The sequence below is a fragment of the Capronia coronata genome (assembly GCF_000585585.1).
Source record: "Capronia coronata CBS 617.96 chromosome Unknown acBCG-supercont1.2, whole genome shotgun sequence".
Lineage (NCBI taxonomy): Eukaryota > Fungi > Ascomycota > Eurotiomycetes > Chaetothyriales > Herpotrichiellaceae > Capronia > Capronia coronata.
The window spans coordinates 209,458-235,233 of record NW_006912894.1 but is presented as its reverse complement, the minus strand read 5'-3'; the positions used below and the strand labels follow the sequence as shown (position 1 = coordinate 235,233).

General features: G+C 53.3%; 12 protein-coding genes across 12 annotated transcripts; 4 read left to right on the top strand and 8 right to left on the bottom strand.

Moving 5' to 3' along the window:
• Nucleotides 1-102: 102 nt before the first annotated feature.
• Nucleotides 103-1,029, bottom strand: A1O1_01750 (uncharacterized protein; the record flags this gene model as incomplete). Its single annotated transcript, XM_007722662.1, has 1 exon — nt 103-1,029. The coding sequence occupies one exon, from the start codon at nt 1,027-1,029 to the stop codon at nt 103-105; it is 927 nt and encodes a 308-aa protein (XP_007720852.1).
• Nucleotides 1,030-1,662: 633 nt separating this feature from the next.
• On the bottom strand, nt 1,663-3,111 carry A1O1_01749 (uncharacterized protein; the record flags this gene model as incomplete). The annotated part of the gene is made up of 4 exons (XM_007722661.1): nt 1,663-1,823; nt 1,876-1,969; nt 2,024-2,896; nt 2,950-3,111. 4 exons carry the CDS (start codon nt 3,109-3,111, stop codon nt 1,663-1,665), a joined length of 1,290 nt encoding a protein of 429 aa, XP_007720851.1.
• A 1,152-nt stretch (nt 3,112-4,263) lies between these two features.
• Nucleotides 4,264-5,361, bottom strand: A1O1_01748 (uncharacterized protein; the record flags this gene model as incomplete). Its single annotated transcript, XM_007722660.1, has 1 exon — nt 4,264-5,361. The coding sequence occupies one exon, from the start codon at nt 5,359-5,361 to the stop codon at nt 4,264-4,266; it is 1,098 nt and encodes a 365-aa protein (XP_007720850.1).
• A 494-nt stretch (nt 5,362-5,855) lies between these two features.
• Nucleotides 5,856-6,744, top strand: A1O1_01747 (uncharacterized protein; the record flags this gene model as incomplete). The annotated part of the gene is made up of 2 exons (XM_007722659.1): nt 5,856-6,061; nt 6,117-6,744. 2 exons carry the CDS (start codon nt 5,856-5,858, stop codon nt 6,742-6,744), a joined length of 834 nt encoding a protein of 277 aa, XP_007720849.1.
• A 462-nt stretch (nt 6,745-7,206) lies between these two features.
• On the bottom strand, nt 7,207-8,086 carry A1O1_01746 (uncharacterized protein; the record flags this gene model as incomplete). The annotated part of the gene is made up of 2 exons (XM_007722658.1): nt 7,207-7,763; nt 7,822-8,086. The coding sequence occupies 2 exons, from the start codon at nt 8,084-8,086 to the stop codon at nt 7,207-7,209; spliced, it is 822 nt and encodes a 273-aa protein (XP_007720848.1).
• Nucleotides 8,087-9,355: 1,269 nt separating this feature from the next.
• Nucleotides 9,356-11,482, top strand: A1O1_01745 (uncharacterized protein; the record flags this gene model as incomplete). Its single annotated transcript, XM_007722657.1, has 6 exons — nt 9,356-9,586; nt 9,642-9,739; nt 9,790-10,009; nt 10,240-10,734; nt 10,794-10,888; nt 10,945-11,482. The coding sequence occupies 6 exons, from the start codon at nt 9,356-9,358 to the stop codon at nt 11,480-11,482; spliced, it is 1,677 nt and encodes a 558-aa protein (XP_007720847.1).
• Nucleotides 11,483-12,095: 613 nt separating this feature from the next.
• On the bottom strand, nt 12,096-13,106 carry A1O1_01744 (uncharacterized protein; the record flags this gene model as incomplete). The annotated part of the gene is made up of 1 exon (XM_007722656.1): nt 12,096-13,106. The coding sequence occupies one exon, from the start codon at nt 13,104-13,106 to the stop codon at nt 12,096-12,098; it is 1,011 nt and encodes a 336-aa protein (XP_007720846.1).
• A 465-nt stretch (nt 13,107-13,571) lies between these two features.
• Nucleotides 13,572-14,777, bottom strand: A1O1_01743 (uncharacterized protein; the record flags this gene model as incomplete). The annotated part of the gene is made up of 2 exons (XM_007722655.1): nt 13,572-14,435; nt 14,484-14,777. 2 exons carry the CDS (start codon nt 14,775-14,777, stop codon nt 13,572-13,574), a joined length of 1,158 nt encoding a protein of 385 aa, XP_007720845.1.
• A 587-nt stretch (nt 14,778-15,364) lies between these two features.
• A1O1_01742 (uncharacterized protein) lies at nt 15,365-16,732 on the top strand (the record flags this gene model as incomplete). Its single annotated transcript, XM_007722654.1, has 1 exon — nt 15,365-16,732. The coding sequence occupies one exon, from the start codon at nt 15,365-15,367 to the stop codon at nt 16,730-16,732; it is 1,368 nt and encodes a 455-aa protein (XP_007720844.1).
• Nucleotides 16,733-16,765: 33 nt separating this feature from the next.
• Nucleotides 16,766-18,112, bottom strand: A1O1_01741 (uncharacterized protein; the record flags this gene model as incomplete). Its single annotated transcript, XM_007722653.1, has 3 exons — nt 16,766-17,876; nt 17,937-17,988; nt 18,043-18,112. 3 exons carry the CDS (start codon nt 18,110-18,112, stop codon nt 16,766-16,768), a joined length of 1,233 nt encoding a protein of 410 aa, XP_007720843.1.
• A 2,140-nt stretch (nt 18,113-20,252) lies between these two features.
• A1O1_01740 (RuvB-like helicase 2) lies at nt 20,253-21,778 on the bottom strand (the record flags this gene model as incomplete). The annotated part of the gene is made up of 2 exons (XM_007722652.1): nt 20,253-21,218; nt 21,272-21,778. The coding sequence occupies 2 exons, from the start codon at nt 21,776-21,778 to the stop codon at nt 20,253-20,255; spliced, it is 1,473 nt and encodes a 490-aa protein (XP_007720842.1).
• A 594-nt stretch (nt 21,779-22,372) lies between these two features.
• On the top strand, nt 22,373-24,906 carry A1O1_01739 (uncharacterized protein; the record flags this gene model as incomplete). The annotated part of the gene is made up of 2 exons (XM_007722651.1): nt 22,373-22,447; nt 22,534-24,906. The coding sequence occupies 2 exons, from the start codon at nt 22,373-22,375 to the stop codon at nt 24,904-24,906; spliced, it is 2,448 nt and encodes an 815-aa protein (XP_007720841.1).
• Between the last annotated feature and the right edge of the window lie 870 nt (nt 24,907-25,776).

Sequence of the window (25,776 nt, the reverse complement as noted above, 5' to 3'; positions counted from 1 at the left end):
CGACCCGCCGCCCTCGACCTGGTTCAAATCATGTAATCTATACCTAAAGGTACTGATCCGACCTGGGTATCTAGAAAGAATCGAGATCTGCCGAATCCCTTCTCATAACTTCGGTGGATGCGCCCTACCATCTGATCTGTTCGTCCACAACACGCCTGGCGCTTCGTAGGAGTCAAAACTCTCGTCCCCATGAAAGTGCCAGCCCCTTTCTTCCCCTTGCGAAAGGTGGCTACAGTCGCTGTTGAGGATGCAATCCCACCCACCGGCGACGCCTCCAGAGTTGCGCCAGTCGTCGTCATAGTATGCGTCGCCAGTAGTAGGGAGCCGCCTGCGGACAAACTTGCTTATGCCGCAGGTAAAGCACTTGAAATCCTCATCATCAAGATCCTCGGGCACCTGGCCCGTCAAGGCCCTACCGCTGGCTATGATCTGAGCGGCATGACCGCAGAGGAGCAACGTAACCTCTTCATCACCTCGGCTGGCGTTGAGGTACTGTTCATCCACGTCCTGCACTATCTGGGCCAGGGCTCGCGCAACACGATCATGCAAGGGCTCGATCCTTTCTCCATGCTCGGGCGGTACAACCCTGGACTGGTATTCATCATCCAGCCAAGGGAAGAAGTCCCGGCGCAGTCGACGAGGCTCTGCCGGCTTGGGTTGCACGAACCATGCTCGTCCAAACCACTCTCCTATGCCTCTCTCGCCTCTTACTTTCAGGTGTTCCCTCGTGAGGGAATTCGTAGGCGTCATGTCGAGAAGGATCTCCACCGTCGGCCGTAGAGTCTCAAGACATCGGTAGAAAAGGCTGGAGTATATTCTGAGTCGGTCTGACTTTGTGACCTCCGCTAACACGTTGCTGAGATGCTTTGCAGTTTCTCGCGCCTGCTGCACGCCATGCGACGCCAGTGGAGGGTCGGCCGGCAGGCCGGTCGGGTAAGGATGATTCGAACCATATTTGCCTGTGATGGGATCCAGCGTCCATGCAAGCCGATGGCCGTGTCGCAACAGCAGAACCTCGGTCACGGGCATATCTCTCTACCCTATCCTCCTGGGATAAGGTGAGCAAGAGGAGGAGATATGTCTCCTACAACTTGAACATCGTCGCAGTCGATGGCAGAAATGATGGTGCCCCCACGAACTCGACGCGCACCACCAAAGTTCGCACCAGCCAACCACAAGTGCCGAGGTTGTCAGATGCTGCCAGTGGCAGAACGCGGAGCAGGTGGACCAGGAGCCAGTTCAGTACGTAGTATACAAATATAGAACACCCAAAAGGCTTAACGTGTTAACGTAGCATATAGTCGTCAACAGCGAGTTTGTAGAATGGCGATTTGGGAAAATTGGCTCCTAGTAGTAAGTAGTCCATATGCTCTGCGTTACTGGCAGCCTCGTCAACTTGAATACTGCACCAGGCTGCCACTTCAAGTCTACTGGCATTCTTGTCATTCGCTTGCATTTTCATCGAATCTATGCACTCGCATTCCATTACCGTGGCGATGCAGAGGGCGACTCTAGTGGTGGTCGAGATGCTCCCCTACGCTTTTGGGATAATGAAGGCGATGGATATTAAGCAACTGAAATGCACGGAAGGACATGACATGGTTTGTGTTTTCCTGCAACGAGGCTCGAATGGTGACAATGGATCATTTGTATGGAGCGCCGTCATCGATGCTTCTCCCGTGTCAAAAGGCCCCATTTCTGTCTTCGTAGTTCCAACATGAACAAACTCGCGATCAGAAACGCCAATCCGGTGTAGATCTCGGGCCATAGATACGGCCTCTTAGCATGTGGCTCTCGGATCCCAAGCGCGATGGCCTCTGAGACTGCTCGGTCATTAGAACTTCGCGCTCAAATGTTCGGTTCTGGACGACTCACAGAAAGCGGGGATTGAAATTGACAACCACATCATACCAAGCGTCGACGGGAGCTCACTGAGGTCAACGACTTCCGCGCATAGAGGGCCGATTGTCTGGTTCTGCATTAGCATACGATTGCAGTGTAGTTATTGACAGCCGGCGCGTACCCCCCAGTATACTCCGCACGTCACTCCTAGGATAAGCGACAGGAAGATGAGCAATCCATACGAATTGGTCGGGATCCAGACGGCGAAGACCATAAGTGTATTCACCGCGGTGAAGCAGCACGTGACAGTCATCCTCCCGAACCGATCGCTGAGGACGCCAATACAAGGTCGTCCGAAGGCTGTTCCAACATTCAGAACCGTGGTGACAATTCCACCCTGATGCTGAGAAAGACCAAGCGACAGTGCGAAAGCCGAGAGGGTGTAGGTGCAGATAATATATCCGGAGATGGAAAAGAAACTGAAGCCCATCAAGAGCCAGACTCGATACCTCCTTAGCAAGGCCACATCGAAAGCCTTGATTCGTGGTCGAGTAGTGGCGTTACGGTCCCGCATGAGCAGTGAAGCACAAAACAAGACGACAAATGCAATGATGCCGGTGATTCGAAGTGACCAGGCCAGAGACAAGTTCTCGATCATTGGCGTGGTTGCTGCAGAGAAAATGATGCCGCCGACGCCTGATCCCGCAGCGGCGATACCCTGTGCAAGACTTCGATTCCGGTTAAACCAGGCTGGTAGGAGTGGTGTGGCGGGCAGCCAACAGAAGCCGGTCCCAAGGCCGACAAGAATACCTTGGGACAGGATCAAATGCCAGAATTTGGTGGCGAACGAGGCTGCCACAAAGCCCCCTGCGAAAAAGAAACAGCCACAGTACATCGTGGGCTTGGTCCCGAAGGCACGGATGCACACATTGACGACAGGCGTACAGAGCATGGCGGCGGCGAAGTTGACGCCGCCAACGAATGTAAAGTCCAGGTCCGAGGCCCCAGCGAATGTCTCGTGATTGATGTAGTAAGATAGATAGACTCCGTACGACTGCCAGGCAAATTAGCAGGGTTTCCGGCAATGCCCAAAGTAGCGAAGCATACCGCTATGATGCCCCAAGTGAACCCGTTGATCAGGTGCATGGAAATGCAGACCACCCACCCGTAGGGAGGTTCGACAGAGGGATCATAAATTGAGACAGGCTCTCCAGGCGCACTGGGGGGGATTGCCACTTCATGTGCATCTTTCGACTCGACCTCGGCCATTGCATACAAGCCTTCCTGTTCTTGTTTCCTGTCTTGTTGAGATGGTGGTGCTATGCGAAAATATCAGAAGAGGTCATAATCCTCTGCACCGCGTGTGCCAAAAGAGAAAATCTGGCCCCGTTAGGTCGAAGAAGAACAGAAACTCGAAGGTGAGCACGCACCTTTAACGTCGGCTCGCCGTGTGTGGAGTCGATCTATATCCACCTCAGATCTCCCACGGTAAACACGGATCAAGGCCATGTTATGAAGCAGTTGTGTGGAATTGAGCTCTTTGGGTGTTGGACAACGCGGTCCTTGGTGTCCTTGGTGTCCTTGGTGTCCTTGGTGTTGTTGATGTGGACAGCCTGGACCATTGTTCCCAGCGCCGTGGCGGTGAGGACTATCTTGACATGGCTTGGAATAGGGTAGATGTATCAACCTCATTGAGGTCGATGGCCTTCAGTCCATGATGCTTGTCCGACGCTCTGAGCAGCGTGCTTCTCCGCGTTACCAGCACCAAGCTTCACGAACGTCTGTTCCACTGTGGAACGGGAGAGTGGAGGATTCCCGGTGAGGCAGGCAGCGAAATTGGAGAAACAGCGGTCGACTCCGACTTCGCTGGTTCTGAAGCCCTTGAAGACTTCGTAAGTAGTAGTAGTATACAGTATGCATGCGCTCTGTGGTTCGCTGCGAGCAAAACTCATGAGTCAATGATGACAAGGTGGCTGTCGAGGTGTATGATCGTAGACATGCTTTGGCTTTCAGTGCCCGATGTCGGTGACGCGACCGTAACTCATATTCCCGATTTTGACCCCAGGATGAGTCAACCGAAGGCTCCAATACTACTCCAATAGTGGTGAAATCTCCTATTCCGGAAACCGACTTGAAGGAGAGGTCGCCAGAGTGGGATGAAAGAAGCATGCAACAGTCGCAGGGAACACCATCAGGGTTTGTAATCAGCGAAGAGTTAGGTACGAGTATCCCGTCATGGCTGGATCCTGTTACAACAAGCGCAGTTGCCCGGGAGAGACGTCAGTCCAACGAGTCCTCGTATCTATCAATATCAAGTTGCTCGTTTCCTCCATCGCCTAACAATACTGGGAGTATCGACTCTTGAAGCCAGGTCTGACGAGTTGTTAGAGTCGCTGGGTCTGGTAAGCGACTCATGCCCTACTATCTTAAGACGGCCTCGCCCATCCAATCTGCCAGCCGAAGACCGACGACCTTGTCCGCATCTTGTTCCCTGTCGACCGCCTTTTTGCCCGGCTTCTCTGGCTTGCTGCTACTTCTCACCCCTCCCGCATTTGTATGATCCCGTGCAAAGACTTGGAAGCCACGAACATGGGTGTCTTTGCCATTTTGATGATTCTCGCATATGCGGACTTGCACCACCATGGCTTTGAGCACGTCTCCCCCGAAAGGTTCGCGTGGATCGACTTGAAACGGATAGAGCGTAGACTCGACCTCGCGGTCCAGCATCGGTTCATCTTCGTAATAAGCCGTGTCCCTGCCTCCGACTCCTTTCAACGGTACATCAATCCAACCCTTGACCCCCTCGATACTACTATGCGTTTCGCCAGTCTCGGGGTCAGTGGTCTCCGTGACTTCCCATGAACCAAACTCCACCAGGCTGCCCTCCGACATTCCGGCAAAGAACTTAATCTTCGTGGGCGTATATGATTCATCCAGCTCGAAATCCAAGTAGATCCTCATCTTGACAATCGCAACCAGCTTGAAGAAATGCAGCGTAAGGGTGTGGGGCTGAGGTCCATCGCTCTGCCAGAACAAGGCTGAACTCGGGTTCCGAAGCTGAGCCAGAGCACAGCCCGGCTTTGCGGAGGATAATGTCCATGTAGCCAACGAAGAGATGTCCCTCAGCCCCTTAAGTTGTCGGGCATCTTCGGCATCGTGATGAATCGATTCAAGATATGACTGCTCGTCCGTAGGGCCACCCTCCGACGCAGCTGAACCCACCGCGTTTTGGGACAGCTGCGAGGTCTCGGACACTTCGTTTTGGGCAGTTCCGGTTGCGGTTGGTGTCTGCTGGTTACGACCCTGTTGCCGCCGTGGAGCAGTGCCATCAGGCACAATCGAGTTGCCTGGGTTGTTGGAGGGAGGCAGCGGCGTGGTCACGAACGGAGCATGAGGAGGCGTTTCGAGCATAAAAGGCGGGATGGCCGCTGTGATTGCATTCGTGCCTGTTGGCCGCGTCGGGGTGGTTGTCGCTGCGTCGAGCGTCGGATGCGCTGCTCGTCGAGGTGCTCGCGGCATACTGGGCTGAGGAGGTTGCAATCGTGGTCTGTTTCAACCCGCGTCAATCAATAGCACAACTTGAACCCCTGCCATGCTCCTGCCATGCGCCAGGGAGACCAATGGAGACACGGCCACAGGGTGGAAGATGATGTGGAAAAGTGAGGTGCGAACAGCCAGAGTTGAACTCGCTGTGTTTACGACCAAACGCGCCAAGCAAATTCTCATTTATAGGTACCTAGGTATGTAGGTAGTTTATGTGAATGACGTTCGTAGCGAAATTAATATAAAATATACTACGTCGTACTACCTAGGTACCTTAGGTATGTACCTAGTTAGTACTACGTAGTACATTTCCGCCCGCGAAAGACGACCAACCCCCCTTCATATTGCCGCCCGTAGAGCGTCTTAATGTGCATTCCTCTACTATACTACCAGGTGGTTGTCTAGCACATCTCCATCGATGCTGATCCTGATATCCTGTCTTCCCAACGGTATTGACCCGCTTCGCCAACATGACTGCGTCTCATCCTGATGCAGACGTCTACCCACGGGCCACAGGCCCTGCTGCCAGCATCGTCGCTGAACACCAGAAGAACGCCCCCGTCACGTTGTACTCTGGGTGGTTTTGTCCTTTTGTGCAAAGGGTCTGGATCACGCTCGAGGAGAAGAAGATCCCCTACAAATATATTGAGATCAATCCTTATCATAAGGACCCGAGGTGTGTCCAGCTTCGATACCTAGGTGTGGAGCACGTCCAGAATGACCATGCATAGCTTTCTGAAGCTCAATCCACGAGGACTTGTGCCAACCTTGGGTGCGCCACAAAAGGACGGATCGCAGAAGCCATTGATCGAATCCAATATCATATCGGAATACTTGGACGAATCATTCCCTGATCAGATGCCACTCTTCCCCAAGGATCCCTACGAAAAGGCTCGCATGAAGATCTGGATTGACCATGTTACCAGTAGAGTCCTTCCCACTTTTCACCGGTTCCTGCAGCACACCGACAAGAGCCCTTACCCCATTGAGCAGGCGAGGGATGAATTCTTATACGCCCTCAAGACCTGGATCAGGGAAGCCAATCCCGACGGCCCCTTCTTTCTCGGCAAGGCTTTCAGCTATGCGGATGTCTGCCTGGCCCCGTGGGCTGTCAGACTGTGGGTATTCGATCACTTCAAAAAGGGCGGGCTTGGTATTCCACCTGTTGGTGAAGGACGTGAAGACGACGAATTGTGGAATCGATGGCGCACGTGGATCCAAGCTGTCGAGTCACGGAAATCAGTGACAGAGACACTGAGCGACCGCGAAGAATATCTGCCGATCTATCAGCGTTATGCCGAAGACAGAGCGCAAAGCGAGTTGGCCAAGGCCACGAGGGAAGGCAGAGGCGTGCCGTAAATTCAAAGGGGAGCCTAGACTTCAGATCCTTGCAACAGACACATTCTGGCAGGTTGGTGTAATGGCCCCAAGCGCCAGAAGCGTTGAGACGCCATTGCAGGATTGTTGTAGGCGAGGAACAAGGCCGAGACTCGTGATACTAAAGCCGAATCATACCTATCAAGGTCCATTGATATACATTTTCATAGCCATCGAGCCTATTGCAAACCAGACACCCTGACAGGACCAGACCTATACGGTAGATACGTCGTCACGCTTCTTGGACAGGCAGACTTACCTAGTTTCACATCATAGGAACTACAGCAATCATTGAAACGTATTTGATGCGAAATCAACGGGTGGCACCTCAAGTATTGGCCTACACAGTGGTGGCTGCATTCGTCCTCCAAATTGTACACACAACTTTCGTACCATCATTGAAGTGCTACGATGACAAGGCAGGAATTGCAAAAAGTATTTCATTTACACCGCTCTGGCGTGTATGCGTTCCAGGTCTTCTCCTGCAAGCCCGTCGAAGCCAGTCTTCACGAGCTGGTCGATGGCCTCTTCGATTGGCACGTCGCCCTCGACTAGGTCATACCATCCGCGAGTGTCGTTCCGTGAAAGAAGTGCGGCAGCAACGGCAGCGACATCCTCACGAGACACATGGCCGGTTGCTGGCGTTTTTCCTAAAGTGACTCGGCCGGTTCCGGCATCATCCGTCAACATTCCCGGTCGGAGGTTGATGGCCTGGAAGGTCTTGTCGCCGCCGTCCCATCGTTTCTTCGCCAAAGCTTCAAGGTGCTCGTCGGCCTCAACCTTGGCCTGGTAATAGTCAGGAAGGACGGTGCTATTGACATGATCTGCCGCCTTCCGGTCCTCCTCCGTCCACCAGGGTGGATAGCCTCTACGAGAGGCGAGGTAGGAGACCATGAGAAATTTGGAAACACTGGGCATGGCGAGGGCGGCGCTGATATACGCCTTGGCCGCGACCATGTCCACCGCCCGGGTCCGGGCTGGACCTCCTTTCCCGCCGGCGCCTGTGACCTTGTCAAAGACTGCCAGTAATGAGACAGAGTGTCGGATCTGTTGTCTTACCAGCCGACCAAACCACAATATCCGGTTTGACCTTATCTAGCACGCGCTGCGCTCGGGATGGGTCCTGCACATCATCCAGACTGTCGACCAGCACATCGATCGTGCCTGCTTTGCCCTTGCCCAGGGCTAGGATTTCAGCTTCTTGGTCAGGGTTTCGCACCAGACTGGTAACATGCCACTGCTTGGCCAGGAGTAGCGGCTGCAGGAAAAGGGACACTTTCCCGTGGCCACCGAGGACCAGGACTCGAGGGACTGTCTTTGCCATTATCTGCTACTAGTATCTGTAGTCATGCACGGCGCTGTTCGATCTGGGAAGGTGATTCCAGTACTAGTACTACTATTACTTAACTAGTAGGCGGTTGTCGGATACTACGCACGCGGGGTCAGGCTGCGCACTAACGCGGAGCATAGCGAACCTAACCGTGTTAGACCTCCCCACTGTAGGGTGGAGTGCAAATAACTACCTAAGTGCCACAGCACGGCGAGACGATAGCATTACGTGGACGTAGTAGACAATCTTCCACAATTGTTCTTCGATTCCATTCACCTTCAAGGCCATGATGGCCCGGCTGGTCCGACTGATTGTAGTCTGCACCGCTCTCTACCCGTTGCCACTTCCCAATCCCTGCCTCCGACGAAGCCTACCATTCGCTAGGTAACCCAGCTGTCCGGCTGCACAGAGAGAAGATGGATCATGAGGATGCATGCGTGGATCGAGCCGTGTGAACACGATGTGCACACGCCCTCCTCCCGATCCTCTCACTGCCGCGAATGATAGTGCTTGTCGCTTATACTGGCATTATGAGATGTTGAGCAAGCGACAGCAACTAAAAACCGGTCACAAACTCGGGGAACCGCCGCCTGCTCCATCGTACGGATCGTGCCAGCAGATCTCGTTGAGTTCCGCAAACCCCTCGCGCGCATATGGATCACCCATGCAACGGACTTGAGCGATATGCAAGATACGCAAGGCTACAAGGCCAATCATCAAGCCGTGATCAACGAGGGTGAAACGTCGTCTTATCCTGACAGACCAATATAGCCGAAACACGCCCTCTAGCGACAGGCTGACACTCGCAGCGTTGACAGGGCTTGTTGAATTATCTACACTCCTGCCAGCTTAGCCCGATGAAGCGTACAAATGCTGCCACTCACCGGGTATCCGCTGTTGTATGGCTGGAGATTCAACAGCCTGATTGCCTAAGGCACCAAGAGGAAAGGTTGGCCCCGGATCCGATGACTAGGCACTGGAATATACTCAGGGCTCTGCGCAATTGTGTCTGATTCGTTCATTCCATAGTTCCTATCAGTGGTTGTGATATACAATTGATTGCCATCCTAGGTTATGCAATGCTGCTTTGCCTCACGCGGCAAGACATCCTGATAACGTCTGCTCCACGTCCTACCAGGAGTCTCGTGATCGTGGTACATATGAAGCGCGCCTGCCCCCGACCTCCAGGTTCCTGGACCACGGCACTCCTCTCGCTCAAGGTGGAAGCGGAACATTCTCTCGCATCTCACAGACAAACCAGAAATGGCTTCTCAAGAAAGGGCCGCAGGCCATGCTGTGGAAGCCAGGCCTTTCATCCCTGGCACTGTTCACCTGGTCGACTTGGAGGGAACCATGCGAGCGAAGCATGCCTCCAAAGGCCACAAAGATATCGTCCTTGTTCCCGCCCCCAGCAATGACCCCGACGATCCCCTCAACTGGACTCCTGCCCGGAAACTCCTTTCTACATCTTGCATGTGTGTATACGTGTTGATGGTCGGTTTGGCAATACCCAAATGCAGACAGCTCACCGTGCTGACAATGACTATAGGTGGGCATTGCTTCCGCTGCCATTTACTCTGTACTGGTCCCCATCAGTGATGCCACGGGTATGACGCTTGGGGATCTCAATGCCGGCACCGGCTACATGTAGGTAGCATTCTCCCCTTGTGTGTGCTGTCCTGTCTGACGTGGTAAAGGTTCTTGTTCTTCGGTTGGGGTTGTCTAGTCTGGCAACCGTTGGCCCTGCAATACGGCAAACGACCAGTCTACCTCCTGTCTCTGATCGCTACTATTTGCACCCAAGTCTGGGCTGGTTATACGACAACAAATGGAAATTGGATTGCGAACAAGATTCTTCAGGGGTTTTTTGGTGCACCTGTCGAATCACTCTGTGAGATTTCCGTCACAGATATTTATGTGAGTTCTACTCTGCCTTGGAAGCCGGCCCTCTCTCCTCGGTAGACCACGTTTCGATGCCTATATTCATCGATGCCTCCACCTGTTCTACGCCCGTTGCCCGATTGTGCAGAGGTCGCTTCTGCGAGTCTCAGACGGGAGTACTCATTCATGTGCTCAACATGTTGTCGTTGGATCCCATCATGTCTCAGCAACCATTTTGCTGCCATCATAGACTGACACTTCTTCAGTTTACCCACGAACGTGGCTTCTACATAGCCATTTACGGGTTGTTCCTGGCAGGGTCCAACTTCTTCGCCCCCATCATTGCCGGGTTCATCTCCGATGCGATGGGGTGGAAATGGGTCGTCTTCTGGGCAGCCATCTTCAACGGCATCGGCTTTATATATTGCTTCCTTTTCATGGAGGAGACCAACTACTCCCGAAAGACGATCACTGGGCAAGAGTCGGCGGAGGCGAGCGGGACACAGACCCCAATCACGTCCGGGCCTGAAAAAGGAGCCAATCCAGACGAGAAGACCGTCTTTGAACCTCCTCCCTCCACCGAGGAGGGCCTAGGAGTCGTGGAATGGCGCAAGAAGACATATCTGCAGAAGTTGAAGCTTTTCCAGCCAGGCGTGTTCTCCAAAAAGAACGAGCTTGCTGGCATGATGATTCGGCCGCTCAAGTACATGTTCACGTTCCCAGTTGTGGCATACGCCGGGTTTTCCTATGGCAGCAGTCTTGTACGTATGAACTGGATTGAAAACACCTGCCGATTCCGGTCTGACAGTGCTGTCACTAGGTCTGGTTCAACATGCTCAATGGCACCGCGTCTCTGATCCTTTCGGGGGCTCCCTACAACTTCGCCGCGTCCATGGTCGGTGTCAGCTACGTCAGGTAAGTGCAAGAGACTTGGTGCTGGCTCATGACCCAAAGTCTAATCAACTGTTCAGTCCTCTGCTCGGTGTGTTTGCCGCCGCCGCCTACACTGGCATTTTCGGCGACTGGTTCATCCTCAGGTTGGCTCGTAAACGCCGTGGTATGTTGGAACCCGAGTATCGGCTGTGGCTGTTTGTCGCTTCGCTCGTAGCCATTCCACTTGGCCTCATCTTGTGGGGCGCGGGCGCCGCGCACCATGTCCACTGGTTCGGCCTCATTTTCGCCATGGGTGTCATTGCCTACACGAACACCGTCGGTCTGCAGCTCAGCATCAGCTATTGTGTTGACAGCTACCGCGATCTGGCGGGCGAGACCATCATCACCGTCATCATCATCCGCAACACCATGTCCTTCGCCATCGGCTACGGCTTGACCCCGTGGGTCGACAACATGGGCTACCAGAATGCCTTCATTGTCGCAGCCTTTGCTGGGCTCGCCCAGGCGCTGATGTTCGTCATATTTATCAAGTTCGGCAAGCTCCTGCGCCAGAAGTCTACCAACACTTATCTCAAATATGTCGAGGAGATTACCGCTGCCGGGCTCACGCATTGATCGAGGCAAATATAAAGGCTGGAAATAGGGCTGACATAAAGCCCGGACCAGATTGGAAAATAGGCAGTGGGAAAGAAACACCTTCTGAGTGGCGCCTGCCTCGTTCTAGACTTTCCTCCTAGATTAGACAGAATAGACAAGCAGCAAGGCCATCCCCTACTGTGGCAAGGGGATGTCCTCCAAAATATAAATCTTGAAAGATGTTCGAGACGTTCTCCCTCGTATTGGTGAGAGTGATGCCTTGCTTCTCTCGACAGGCGAAGAATAGATGGCAGAACGGCCGGTCTTGTACTTGATACTTACAGAACCTTTTGTGACACCTCTTCCCGAGTGCCATGGGGTGGGTGACACACTCCAGCTTCGTTTTACATGCTCAATAAGGACACGGTCCTTCCCACCAAATGTTTGAGGCCGTCAAGGATGCTCGGTGTCTGAACACGAAGCAGTAAGCCTCAGCAAGCGGCCACATGGGAAGCCTTTGTCAACCTCGCCACCAGATTGTACGAGTCGATCCCGACCCATGTCCTAGAAACTGCTGAGGTGACCAGGAGGTGGTGGTGGAGTGTTGTGGAAGTGATTGCGATACGGATGAGCTTGTCAAGCACCTCCCCACTCATTTGTCACCATACTTCCTCAAAAGACCGTTCAAGATAGTCATAGCACCAGACTTGTACGAGCCGCCGAAGATGGCGTAGTGGTTGAGGTGGTGATAACTTTCGTACAGCGCGACTCGGTCGGCATATTCGTTCTGCGGCTCGGTCTTGGGCACCCGAGAATGGTACTCGGTCCAGAAGCTCGAGGGAAAGCCGCCGAACATGTTCATGATGCCGAAGTCGTACTCGTTGTGGGCGTAGCACGCTGCCGGGTCGTAGACCACGTCTTCCACGGGACCGGCCCCGTCAGGCGGGGCCTGGTCGCGCCCGACGAAACTGCCCCTACCTTTGTTCCCGGACCATAGATCGCCGTGCACCACGACGGGCCGGATCCCTTGTTTGCCCCCGAGATGGCCGTCGCCGAGAAGCCGCGGGACGACTTCTTTCACGGTTCTCTCCACCGTCCTGCGCAGTTCCGGGTCCGAGCCATTGCTCTGCTCGCCGCGCTCGAGGATGGCCAGCAGCCGGCTGTTCGCGAAGAAGTCGGCCCATGACGACGTGAAGGTGTTGTCCTGCGGCGTATCACCGCAGCACGTGGTGACGGGAAAGCCAAACTGCGGCGATTCGCACCCGTCAGGCGTCGGCGCAGAGGTGGTGTGCAGCTTCGCCAGTTTTGCAGCCAGGCTCAGTCCGCTGCCCTTGGTCGAGCTTTGTCCCCTTGTCTTCGACAGCCCACCTCCGAGATCAAGAAACTCGGTTGCGAGGAAGAAGCCGCCACCGTCCAGCTTTCCCCAGGCAAAAGACTGGGGGCACAAGCTCGGGACCGCGTGGTGGATGGCGTTCAGAGAGCAGTGCTCCCCCTCGAACATGACTGCTGCTCCGCCCGAGGACGACGTCTTGACAAAGACAGAGGTCGAAGCCGTGGTGATTCGGAACGTAGATGCAAACCCGCTCCCGCCATGCCGGGAGATCTGGGAAGTGTTCTCTATCGAGAGGGCTCGGAGGATCGCGGGGTCGACGGATGATGGCATTGTTTATTCGGATGGAGCGACCGATAGTCGCGATGCGAGGAGGACCAGACAGAAGACGGGCAGAAAGGAGACTCTACATCTGATTACCCGGGTTTTTTGATATGCACTGCAGTGTACATTGCAATGCCAGTGGTGGATGACCAAAATGTCTTCGCGTCTGCCACATACTATACTGCAGTGGCATGTGGCATGGCGGAAAAGAGACTGACGTAATTCTTTCTGGGTTCGGCGCATCAGTCGCCGGGCGGAATCCAGAGTGCGGGATAGCACTCGCATGACATAATCAGGAGGAGCCTTGCACATCTTCTACAGGGTACATGTAGACTACAGGTACCTTAAGTATCGGAGCTCGGCACTGTCTCCAGCACCATACCTACCTATGTTCCGCCCGGGGATACGTGCATCAGAACGCCTTCGCTGTGCAAAACCCAGATCCACCATGAAGCGCAACAGCTCTCTACTCCTTCAAGTGGGCGGCCGTCCTTTGGCTGCTTGTTCAGCTTTGCCTTTACCCGTCGCCTCTGTGTCGCTGTTGACTATACTGCCTGTGCCACTATCCATCCCGACAGTGCGCTTCTTCGCTCTCAATGTCTGGCCCTGCCCTTGAAATCGTGGCTTCATCTCGTCGGGTGGCACCGGTTCCCCGCTTTCGTCTCGCTTTCGAAGTGGTTTCACCTCAAACCCGAAGAATAGCTTCCCTGGCGGTAGTCGAAGGGGTTGAGGCCCAGTACCGCGTCGGATGACTGCGGACGTTGGCGCATTGGTAGATGCGCCCGCCACCGGGGTGGACGCATTTGGCGTTGGTGCTTTGGAGCCCTTCTTTGAACTGAGTTTGTGGCCGCCATACAGGAAATTCGACGACACTGCCCGAGCACCGGCTGCAGCAGTGTCTGAAGATGGTGCTATGCTAGCATAGTTGATTGACTGCGCCATTGTTCCTTGAAAGTGAATCGGACCTCCATGGGGTTTGCCCGCGCCACTTCGAGGCGTGCTGGTGCCGCTTGTCCGCTCAGGAGGTACATAACCAACTGGTGGTGCGAAGTCAACTTCCAGATCGGTCTCCATTGTTACGATAGCATGTGAGTCCGTGTCAGGCTTTATCTCCAACACAGCAATGTCATATGTCTGATCGTTGTATTCAAAGGTAAAGATGTCTCCCTTGGTGAGACAGGAGAAGTTTCGGAAGGCGTTTTCGAGTACGGCTCGTGGATCAGAGATCTCTAGGAATGCAGGTGATTGGGGTTGTAGCTTGATGAACTTGCCCGGGGGGAGATCGGTTGACTTGACCTGTAATAGGTCTCCGGGGTCAAGATCGAGAGTCTTCATCAGCTGCGAGGAATTAGCATGTTTCCACAATACGAAAGCTGTGGACTGTACCCATTGCGGCAAATAGATCCTGCCTTCTTCGGCTATGAACTCTAGAACGCCTGCATGTGTCCTCTTCCCCGCGTTGCCGTTTATGAGTTCGAACAGCATCGGATATGCGATGTGCAATTTTGTCAACTTGTCCAGCGCTGATGGTGGCAAAAACACCTTTCCGCCGTAGTTCACGTTCTTCCGATCAGGGCCGTTCATCATGATCACAGGATAACAACGATAGTATTCATCGAAGCGACGCATAGACATGCCGACCGGGGGTCCGCCACGGAGGAATGTTGGGTAGCCCATCATATCGTCTTGATAGTACGACTGAGATAGTCAGGATCATTGTATGCGAACAGTAGGGAGAACTTACCATGACGGCTGCACTAGGTCGGAAAGTGCTCGCTCTCGAATATGTCCTGGTCCAAGACCAACAAGTAGTGTCACGACGTATAACCCAGTGACCGCGGGATGAGACAAGCGTCGTAAAAGTAGTCGTACCAGTATGGGACGAGGCCGATGCTGCAAAGGAGGACAAAACCCAGGGAGCGAATCGAAATTCGAAATTGTCAAAATCGGGCAAATGGTGAGAAGGTGGAATAAAGAAGGATGCAAACAGTGAGGGTTGGTGTAAATGACTGTCCCGAGAATGATACGCCCGGACGGTTAGAGGTACTGTAGACTGTAGACCCCTCGAACCGTGAGGCTGCAACCTCTGACGTCGCCAGCCTTATAATTATTATTACCTTAGTACCGTAGTACTATTAGTTCTGCTGGAGTTTGTACCGACCAAAGCTGACAACCCCATCCTGGGTCTGTAGCTTCGTCTAGTATTGATCAATCTACAAGTCACCACGTCTACCGGTTTGTGCGTCTGTCGGTTAGTGCACTGCACGATGTCGTTCAACACTGCAAGCTCGAAACGAGCAGCAGAGGACTTCTACGGACAGCCCACCAAAAAGCCACGCTTCGACGTCCGCAATCCCTCCGCTCTGGCTCCGGATGCGCCTGATGACGATGATGATATCCTTGAGGCAGACGTAATCGGCACCAGAGGGCAACAAGTGCGTCGCGGAGCAGTTAACATAGACGGGTACGATTCCGATTCAGACAACGATAATTTCGACGCCCGGGCAGATGCGAAGGCGAAAGAGAAGAACGCGAAATCACCACAGGAAGACACAAATGATATGTTTGCCGACTTGGAGGAGGATTTCAAGGATGGGGACGACTCCGAAGGTGATGCAGCGCGGCGGGGAGGCAAGAAGAAGGCTGTGCGCTTTCTGGACGAAGACGAGATTGAGGGCCAGGTCAAATCATCCAAGAGTGGCGGTCATGTCTCAGCAGATTTTAGCCTTGCCGCAAGCGGAAAGGGGAAGGCGAGGGCCGAAGTCGAAGACGAAGAGGTAGAAAGCAGTAGTGAGAGCGAAGTCGGCGATGAAGTACGAGCAAGCATAGGAGACCTCGACCCCGAGCTGGGAGCCGGTGCCAAAAAGACACACACCCCGAAATTAGATGCTTTCAATATGCGGGCTGAACAAGAAGAGGGGCGTTTTGACGATCAAGGCAACTACGTTCGTAAGGCAGCGGATCCTGACGCGAAACATGATATCTGGTTGGAAGGGGTCTCCAAGAAGACAATGCGCAAAGCCAAAGAAGCCGCCGACAAGCGTGAGGAGGAGCGAAGGAAACGAGCTCTCGAAGATGATGCGAAATCGACGGCACAGGTCCTGGCCGAATTGATACCTCACCTGGACCGAGGTGAGACGATTCTCGAAGCCCTTGCTCGTCTCGGCAAGGGCAAAGACAAGAAGCGCAAATGGCAAACGAAGGCCAAAGGCCTCTCGAAGAAGCAGCATGTGGCAGTGTCTGAGCATGCCCAGGAGGAAGAAAATGACGCAGCCGAGAACTTGCGGAAAGAAAAGATTGAGTCAATTACAGGAGCGGCTGATATTTTGTTGACAAGGGGCCAACCTGAGATCTACGACGCCGAGAAGGAATCGCTCATGCGGCAGTATCAGAAGGAAACCGGTGAAGAATGGATTGACCCGCCAAAGCCTAACGAAGACGAACCCCATGAAGATAACTCTGCGGAACAGATGTGGGAATACAGGTGGACCGATGCCAGAGACGGTGGAGGCGTCAATGGGCCGTATAGCGGCGACACCATGAAGCAGTGGAATGATGCCGGCTATTTTGGTGAGGGAGTTGAGTTCCGTAGAAAAGACGGCGGTGACTGGACCAGGGTGGCCGAGTTCGCCTGAAAATGATGCCCGATATTCCGAATAATTGACTTCCTAAGCATGGAATATTCCCGTGTCGATTCGCTCTCCGCGTTCCAAGGCCGCGGCTCGGGTGTGCTGGAATGTCATGACTCTCCAGTTGAGTTCACGACGCCAGAAGAGACCATATCCCAACAACTTATCCCCAGCTTCGGCGGAGAGGCCACCGCTGCGAGGCATCTTCCGGCCGAAAACGCAGGCCCTGAATCGAGAGTGGATCATAGCCATAGCGCAGCAGACACAGGGTTCATGCGTGAGATAGAGATCCAGGCCGCTGCAGAGGTAACCTTCCGTACGAGATCCTGATTGTTTGTCGGGCAGGGCATCGTCGTCAGCCAGCGTGATGTTGCCAAGCCCGGCTGTGAGATCGCGGAGGACCTTGTCATCATCCTCATAGCGGGCTTCAATTGAAGTCAGAGCTTGACCAGAGGGAGTTTCGGAGCAGGTGGCCAGGAATCTGTTGTGGGATCCGGCTTTGATACGTCGGCGAAGTTCCTTATTTGCGACCATGGCAATGGCACGCATGACGGCATGATACTCGGGCCTTCCCTCACAGTGATTTGCCATGAGAGATTTGTGAATCTTCGGATCTTCTGACCACCAACGGGCGTCACCAGCCACCGCTACAACAGCCCCGGTATCTGGATCGACAACCACGGCTCCCACCGAGCGTCCATGGCCTGCCTCGTGGGATTCGGCTGCAGCCAAGAAGGCCAAACGCATGTACCTGTCGGCCATTGGGACCTCGAGGGCCGTACGCACACGACGGAGTTGGTGGAGAGGCGGGGCATCTTGAACGACTTGGGCCGCAGGATTGAAGATTGATGGCCAATAACGTTCGGTCCAAAGTGCAGCTTGTTCGGCACTCAATGGGGCAAACCGGGGCACAACAGCATCAAAGCAGCGGGGAAGACCTTCGACATCGATGTGTGGCGTGAGTGTGGCTTGTATGTCCTCCCACGGCACCACGGTGTTTGGCAACAACAGAAAGATGGTTTGAAGGCCCCGGGCGTCGTAGTCACGACGCCACGTCAGATCCAAAGGCAAGTGCGGCAAGGTGCAAAGGCGTCGAAGATGGCTGAAAGAAGGGTGCTTGCCGCCGGATGGAATGATGGGTTTGACAATGCTATACATCCGGGTCAGCCTGGACATCGGACCATCCCAAACACTCGGAGTCTTTGCTTACCTCAAAGCCTTGCTTGTCAGTTTGGCCGGGATCTCGACGACAAAGGCGCGCACTGGTTGAAGAGGTTAGAATGGACCCCCGGGTTTCAAACAGGGCTTGCACACACCGAATTCTTCGTCGGACCTTGTCTCATGGAGGGTTTTCAACGGCTCAAGGAAGAGAACTTGGTCCGCCATGATTTCTGAGGGACAGCTGCATCGTATTGTGGAGAGAGAAAAGTTGGTAGAAGGAATTGCAGGCAGAATTGAAGCGGAAGAGGCAAGAAGCAGAGGTGAGAGGAAGGCAGCGGCAGGTGACGACTTCTTGACGAGTCCAAATCGTGACTGCCCTGGTGGTGGTAGTAGTATGAACTGCAGACGGCGTAAAGGGCAAGAGCGCCGCACTGGGTACAAGGAAGGCACAAACGAAGAAAGGAATACGGGTGTTAGGAAAATTCCACTTCTTGACGCAGCAAAGAACTTGAAGTACAGAGTAAATGAAACATAGAACTCCAGAACGCCTCCGAGCGCAGATTGTCAGCTATACAACGTGCCACTGTAGTGGTTCTCCGACAACTGGCATGACAAGCGACGAAGTCCCTTCACTGTCCTCGAATACTACCAGTAGGTAAGTAGGATCTACACAACTACTTCGTACTTTGTGACCGAAGCCATGTTCAACTTTTCCACTGGCAGGCAAGCACAGTCAACCAATCGGAAATCGGAGCATTAGCGTGGCCCGGACCAATGTTTTTCCATCCCACTGCATGCGTGGTTGTGGCTCCAACTTGAGTTTTGTCTGCGTGGGCAGCCTACCAGTACTACTACTTACCTTCTAGTAGGTAGCTACTAGGTATCTAGCTGGCTACCACGGCAGTATTCAGCACTTCACTGCACTTGACCCTGGTTGCTTGTTTTTATAGTCATAGATGGCCAATCTATACGTTAATGCTTTCACGAAACAGTACTGTGAGCGCCGCACAATCACAGCTGATCTCGAAAGTGATATCGAAGTTGGATGCACTCGTGGTCGTCCAGTCCGATTACTTCTCAAGATGGCCAGATGCAATGCCAGTCCTGTTGTCATCAATGCTTTGACGCTTGGGGAAGGCCGGTGCTGATGAAATCGTGATTACAGCCTTGGATGTTGACACGAGTTGCAAGTCCCAGTCCTCTTCGCCTACGCGTCCTATATTTCGCCGGGCGGCAATCTGATTAAGCGTTGACTCTGAGCACATCCATTTGAAGAGCTCAACGACGTATATTTAACAATGGCGAGTATCTTCCTCGAGACGATAGTCCACCTCCTGCCGAAGTTATCTGAATGGGATTCAGCCTTGGAGAAGCTCACGGACAAGGCGATGGACTATCCGCCACGATCCAGGAAACGTTTTGCGTATCACCCGATCGGTGTCGATCGGGGCAGTTTCTTGTGTAGTGAATAGAGGTAGTGCTATGCGTCTAATTGCGTTGTCTCGCCCTTTGCTTCATGGTTTTTCCAAAGTGAGAGTTTTCACCATCTACTTAGTAGTACCTGGTTCACGTGGATCTCTGTGACGAGGACAAAGCCACAGGAAATGGGGCAGACATAAGAAAAGGTCAAAGACTTGTCGCACAAGTCAGTAGTACTTACCTGAGGTAGCTATATACGTACTATAGAATCACCAGACACGGAACCAGCTAGAGTCAATGTCCCAGCAGGTTGGCCTTACCCCAATCTGGGTGGGTCTGACGAGGCTGAGATGGTGCCAGCCTCGTCTGGCCTGTCTGGGATTGGGACTCTGGGGTACCCCGGACTGGCATTACGAACCTGACGATCGCTGGCGTAGCAACCAGGGTCTCGAGGTCGCTGGTGAATGTTCTGATGTCCCTCTCCGGCTCAGCTCGGTTCGGTGAGAGGACCAGTGGAGCTAGGATTGCCTGATCGCTGTCGTCTCTATGTACGGCTACTGTTTAGTATGCCGTTATTCTCGTCAGAATCAAGCCATCCGTAATCTTGCAACCATCTGACAAACCACCCCCATGTAAAAACTCCCTCGGCGTACATTGCTGGCAAAATCAGCTCCTGCATGATAGTCCACCCCGGCAGTCCACTCTGGACTCTGGAACCATCGACCACCCGGCGGGAATATATGCGCCAGAATGCTTGAGACTATGACTGGACACAGACACCAGCTACCACGCCTCAATTCGTCGTAATCTGCCCAATCGCTTCTGCTCGAGCGTGGTGCTCTTCGACCTTGAAGGCGATCGATATGGCGAATGTTGTCTGTTATCCGGGCGATTCGCTCATTCGACGTTCTACCCAAAACTCACTGCGTCACCTGTATCTTTCGTTTCAAGCTGTATCCATCGCATCGGCACCGGTGCCGTTGGTACCGTTCAGCACAAAGCTGACCTCGCCATTTTCACTGATGAACTGTCTTTCGAAATCAGTCACCAGCTTAGTCGATCTCAGAGGGTCATAGAAGAGCTTGTAGCTCCGCTGCACATCCTCTATGCCGACCTCTTTCGCTCGCCGTTTCTGGCTCACTAGAGTGGATGTCGTGATGATGTTGCTCGCATACCGCAGACCTGACTCTTGGCCGATCTTTGTGAGCAAGGCAAGGGCATCCGCCGATAGGTCAACCTCTTCCTCCTGGGCCCGGATGGCAAGAATCTGGGAGATCTCTTCAGATGAATAAGGTTGTGTGCTGATGATGACGACGCGATCAAGAAAGTCCAATGGGAGGCCATGGGGTGAGGTATATGTCGTTCCACGTATGCGCGTGTTGCCCCTGTTGCTTGCCATGATTACGATTGGGGCGAGGTCCGCCTCCAATGCCCGGTTGATGTAGGAGTAACACTCAATGTCCAACATGTGCACTTCGTCGATGAACAGTACCCCCGGAATAATGTCCGCTTTCCCTTCTTCTTTCCACTCCGCAACTTTCGTGTTGATCTGATCGCGCACTTCGCTTCGAATCTCGCCCGTATCGCCCGAAAATAATGCAAGGAATCCCTGCGTTCTGGAGTTGATCACGTCGATCTCGTGGAGGGAGACTGTGTGGACGACCTCCTTTCGGACCTGGAGCTCGCCCTCAGGACACTGCACAAATTTGGTATCCGCACCCATGGCATCGTAATCCCGGGACCTTGTGTATGACCTGCCCAGCTTGGTGATCTTTCCTGACGATTTGTCGATTGATATCACATCTCCGGCCATCACTCTTTCTTTGGTCATAGAATCGATCATTTTGGTTCCCATGTCGTAGACGGTTTCCATATCCGTAGTTTTGATGGTGAGCTTGCCTTGTTTATTCCCCTAATCCTACTGTCAGCTATGGTGACCCTGAGCCTCCGAGTGTCCTTTCTTACCCCCGAAACGCTTCTATCAATCTGAATCTCCACAACTTCGCCTTCGATGATCTCGCTCTCTTCCTTGATCCGGACGCCGATGGATTTGCGGAAGGCTTGGGTGAGAGCCTCGGTTTTGGACATTTCAAGGGAGAAGATTTCCGAGGATGCGAGCATCGTGAATGGAACATCTGGCCCAAGCGATTGCGCCATGGCCAAGGCAATCGCAGTTTTACCAGTCCCGGGAGGTCCAGAGACCAATACTGCTCTGCCTGCAATCTTTCCCTCTTTGACCATCTGTAGGATCACTGCGGCTGCCTTGCGCGCCTTCTCTTGTCCGATCAGACCCTGTGAAGAACCGCGTGGCTCGAGCGTCGCTAGATCGACTCCCAGTCCGCGAATGTGAGAGTGCGCAGCAATGAGGTTGAGTCCACGGACCTCACGGCCCTCCGACACCGTAGTTATGGGCTGCGCCGAATTAGTCCTTGTGGAGCATCGGACAGAATCAGGAAAACTTACGGCCGCCATTCTTGGGGATATGCGGTGGTGTTGCAGGGGAAGATCTTGTTGAGGGAGTGGGAGGTATCGCTCAAAGTCACAGATTCAAAAGCATCGGTGGTGGATACGCTGCAGAATCCCCCTTCAAAAAATGGTCGATTGCCAGTGCACGTCGAAACCGCGACGACGACGACACGCGGGCAACGTCGAGTGTGAGGATTTATTGAGGCTCGGATAACCTTCCATAATAGGGGTTGGGAGAGCATTATCGGCGCATCCCACCTGCGGTTACCAGAAGTACCGTGAAGTATTACTACTAGTAGCGCATTGATACCGACTTACTACTCCAGCTACCACTGCCATTGCCCACATCAACTCGCTACCATATTCACAACATGGATCTCTGATACTACTTCAATGCGTCAAGCCAGCGCATGGGTTATTCCCAGCCCAGCCTAAAGTCTCAGTACTGGTCAATGACGCACTAGACTTTGCACAGGAACAGTTGACACTGGCGTCGGAGAAGATATTAACCCTCACTATACTTCTAATTTACGAGCAACAGCGGTGTTGGACTCGGTCGCGTTGCTCTCGGAGAGCATGCGGGATGTGGCGGCTGTCAAGATGCAGAATAGTGTGCCCGACACCCGGTCTACATCTTCCGATGCGCCGAATACGTCCAGGGATCCTCGTATTAGGGTGAGGACAGCCTCTCACAGTGTTACCGATCCTTTACCATCCTCCCACCCTAGTGTTGAGAGCGCGAGAATGAATTCTTTTGCAAGGAACAAAGAATCTGTACCGTCCGACTCGAGTACCCCACAAAGTGCTCAGTCCAACTTACAGAAGTCTCACCTCCCCGAAGTGGGGCGAGTCAACTTCAGACAGCACTACGTACTTTTGTCTCAAGCGCTATAGACAACGGCATCGCAAAACGGAAACGAGACTACCTAAAAGCAGAAGCCCAGGCCGCGCGAGCCAAATACGAACACTTCCAGCGGTCGTTTACGCAATTTCCGATCGTCGTCGAACAAGCCTTGGAGGAACAAAAAAAGGTTGACTCAGATTACGAATACATCCAGCAAGAGACACGTAGGTGCTCCGAAGGCGAGAATGCTACTTCGTCGGATCTAGTACGACGGCTCTTTGATATCATCGTCAAAGAGGATGAGCAGTCTAGACTTCGGGCCTCACAAGTCGACGAGCTCCGTAAAGAGTTTGAAACTTTGCGTACACAAACCACCACAAAGCTCCACTCAGAGAAAGCAGCTAAAGATATTACGGATCTAACTGCCGAGAACGAGGCATTGCGAAAAAACGTCCATACCTTACAGGACAGTATGTCGGCTATAATACGAGATAACGACGCACTTCAAAAGAGCCTCCATACCTTACAAGACCGGACGAAAACGATCGAGGATAATATCCGAGACTCGTTTGCTATCCAGCGGCAAGAGTCCGAGGCTTCGGCCAAGATGGACGATAGTCTTCGCACGGGCGTGGCTGAGATCAAAGAGCAGGTAGATAAACTGTCAGCCAGGCTCAAGCCTCTTGAGCAGGGTGCGGTTGATCTTGAAAGCATGAGGAAGAGCACCAACCTGAGGGTGAAGAGTTTACAGACCCGAGTAGAGGATGCGGAAAGCCAGTTGAACTTGCTGCAAAAAGATGCCAGTTGCTATCGAACTGATACGGCCGTTTTACGTGGCCAATTTAGCGACCTCGAGGCTAGGTTGGCCGGCTACGAGAGCAGCATAGAGACTCTTAGGAGTGAAAGTGTTGCTCTCAAGGATAGGATTTCGGCCCTCCAGCAGACAGGCACAGGCGCCGCGGACCGAACCCAGCGTTTACAGCAATCCTTGGAAAGCCACATACGCGAGTGGAATTCGCTACGGGATGAGATTTCTACCCTAAAGCTGAAAATGGCCGCCACCCCGGCGCAGGGCACAGGTAAGGATCTTGGCGCTCAGATTCGGGATCTTCATGAGCGGTTAGATAAGCACACCTCCGAAACGGCGCGCGCTAACAGGGCCCGTGATGTATTGCTTGTGGAGGAGATTGAAAGGATCAACCACGAGTTAAGCGACAAGATCGAGAGCATCCAGAACGAACTATCGGAGGTGGAAAATCACACTCGGCCGGCTGTGACTTCACTATCCAGTGAACAAAGCCAGGTGCTCGAGAGTGTAGCCGGTCTTATACCCAAGCTCCAGGATTCTGAGTCTGAGCTGGCTAAGCTGCAAAAGGGACTTGAAAAGCAAACTCACATAATTCAGTGGCAGACTCACCGGTTCGACAACCTGACCAGTGAGACCCTTGCACGACAAATGGTGGGCGTTCTGTGTCCAATACTGCCTAGATTCGAAGAGGGGCTTGTCAAAGTCGAAGGGGATATTGCCCGGTTATGGAGGAGGCTTGAAGAACCTGCACCGAAGGCACAAGACCCTCCCAGTGATCACGAGCAGCGACTTCTGGCGCTGAAGCAAGACCTATCGTGTGCGAAGACTGAGGTCAAGTCAGAGTATGAGTCTCTAGCCCGTGAATTCAGAACAGTGCGTGACACCGTCATGGCCGAACTAAAGCGACTTGAAGATTCGCATACTCGGTTCGATCAACAGCAAGCGACATGCCGGGCATCTAATGACAAGCAGATGAGCGATGTCGAGGCCCAGGTCGCCGCCTTGCGCCGTGCGTTGTCCGGAAATGACCGCTTTCCGGCCTCCTCGCCAGACACAGGAGCATGTTCGCCATCCAGCCAGGATATTGGAGCTCATGCGGCAGCGGCTGGACATAATGCCTCCAACTTGGAACGATCGACCCAGCACAAGGCCGGGGCGGTCCATAAGCCCAACGGTATTATGAAGGTCGCGATAGAGCCTGAAGAACTGGATGCGGAAGATATTGGAGAGCAAGCATCTGTTCTGCTTGAGAGCTTTCTAAAAAAGCCTGGACAGGCCACGGGCCAGAGGCCTCCTATACAGACAGACACTCTTCTGGTAGGTGCTGGAACGCAGCCTCGTACTAAAAGAAGACGCGTCGACAGCCCCGAACTTGAACGACAGTCTACTACGGGCACTACTATGCCTAATGACATGGTGCTCGCGCAGCCGCAGAAGGTTCAAGGGTTGGCGAAACGCAAGAACAAAACGCACAAAACATGAACGTTTCCATCCTTACGTGGAGAAGGAGATCCTTCCTTTTTTTGATCAGAGCGTTGAGCGAGCAGGGTGACACTGGATTTGGCGTTTGTGCGAGGGGTTTTCTGCTGGACCGAGGATGGTCTATGACTGCGACTGGGATGCTGCTTACGGATGTTTTTGCTGCACAACCGCTGCAACCGCTGTCTTTCATGCGGGCGGGAGTGCTCCCAGTGCAAAGATTCCTCATGTGGCTTGCTCAAGAGAGCTCGAGGACGCGGTAGGGGAGCACGCAGTTCACTCGCAGCAGCATGATATGAAACCTGCGCCGGATTCGTGCTTGTTCTCCCGAGCTGTTTACGCCGCTTGGTCCATACTCGACCGGGGACGTGGACAGAAACAGTCTTTCATGCCGAAAGACGTTGAATGTGTACAGCTGAGGCCTAATGCATAACGTTTCATTGATCACCAATGGTATATGAGTTCCTAAAGTAACTTGAAACTACAGGTCAATATATCCAATTCCTTTCGTACACTTTCCTTCGGATTCGTCACTGGCAGACATCAGCATCCAGCCTCGTCGCCGGCTACGGTCGTCTCTCAGGTACCTACCAAGGCATGTAGGTATGTACCTTAGGTATGTATGTACCTACATATGTGCCTTTAGTCCAATGCTGGGCGCTGAAGCTGACTAACCATGGACTATCCGTTTCCGGCCTAGTGCGATATCAAACTCCCCCCTTTTGCTCCTTTACGCCGTTTTGCTCCCCCTGCTTCTCGTCTATCTCGTCTATCTCGTCCAATCGAACCGCATGTTGTCTGCCACAGGTCAGCATTCAATACGAGCCAAAAGCCTTGGTTGGTTCCTCTGTCGCATTTAAAAGGACAACTCGT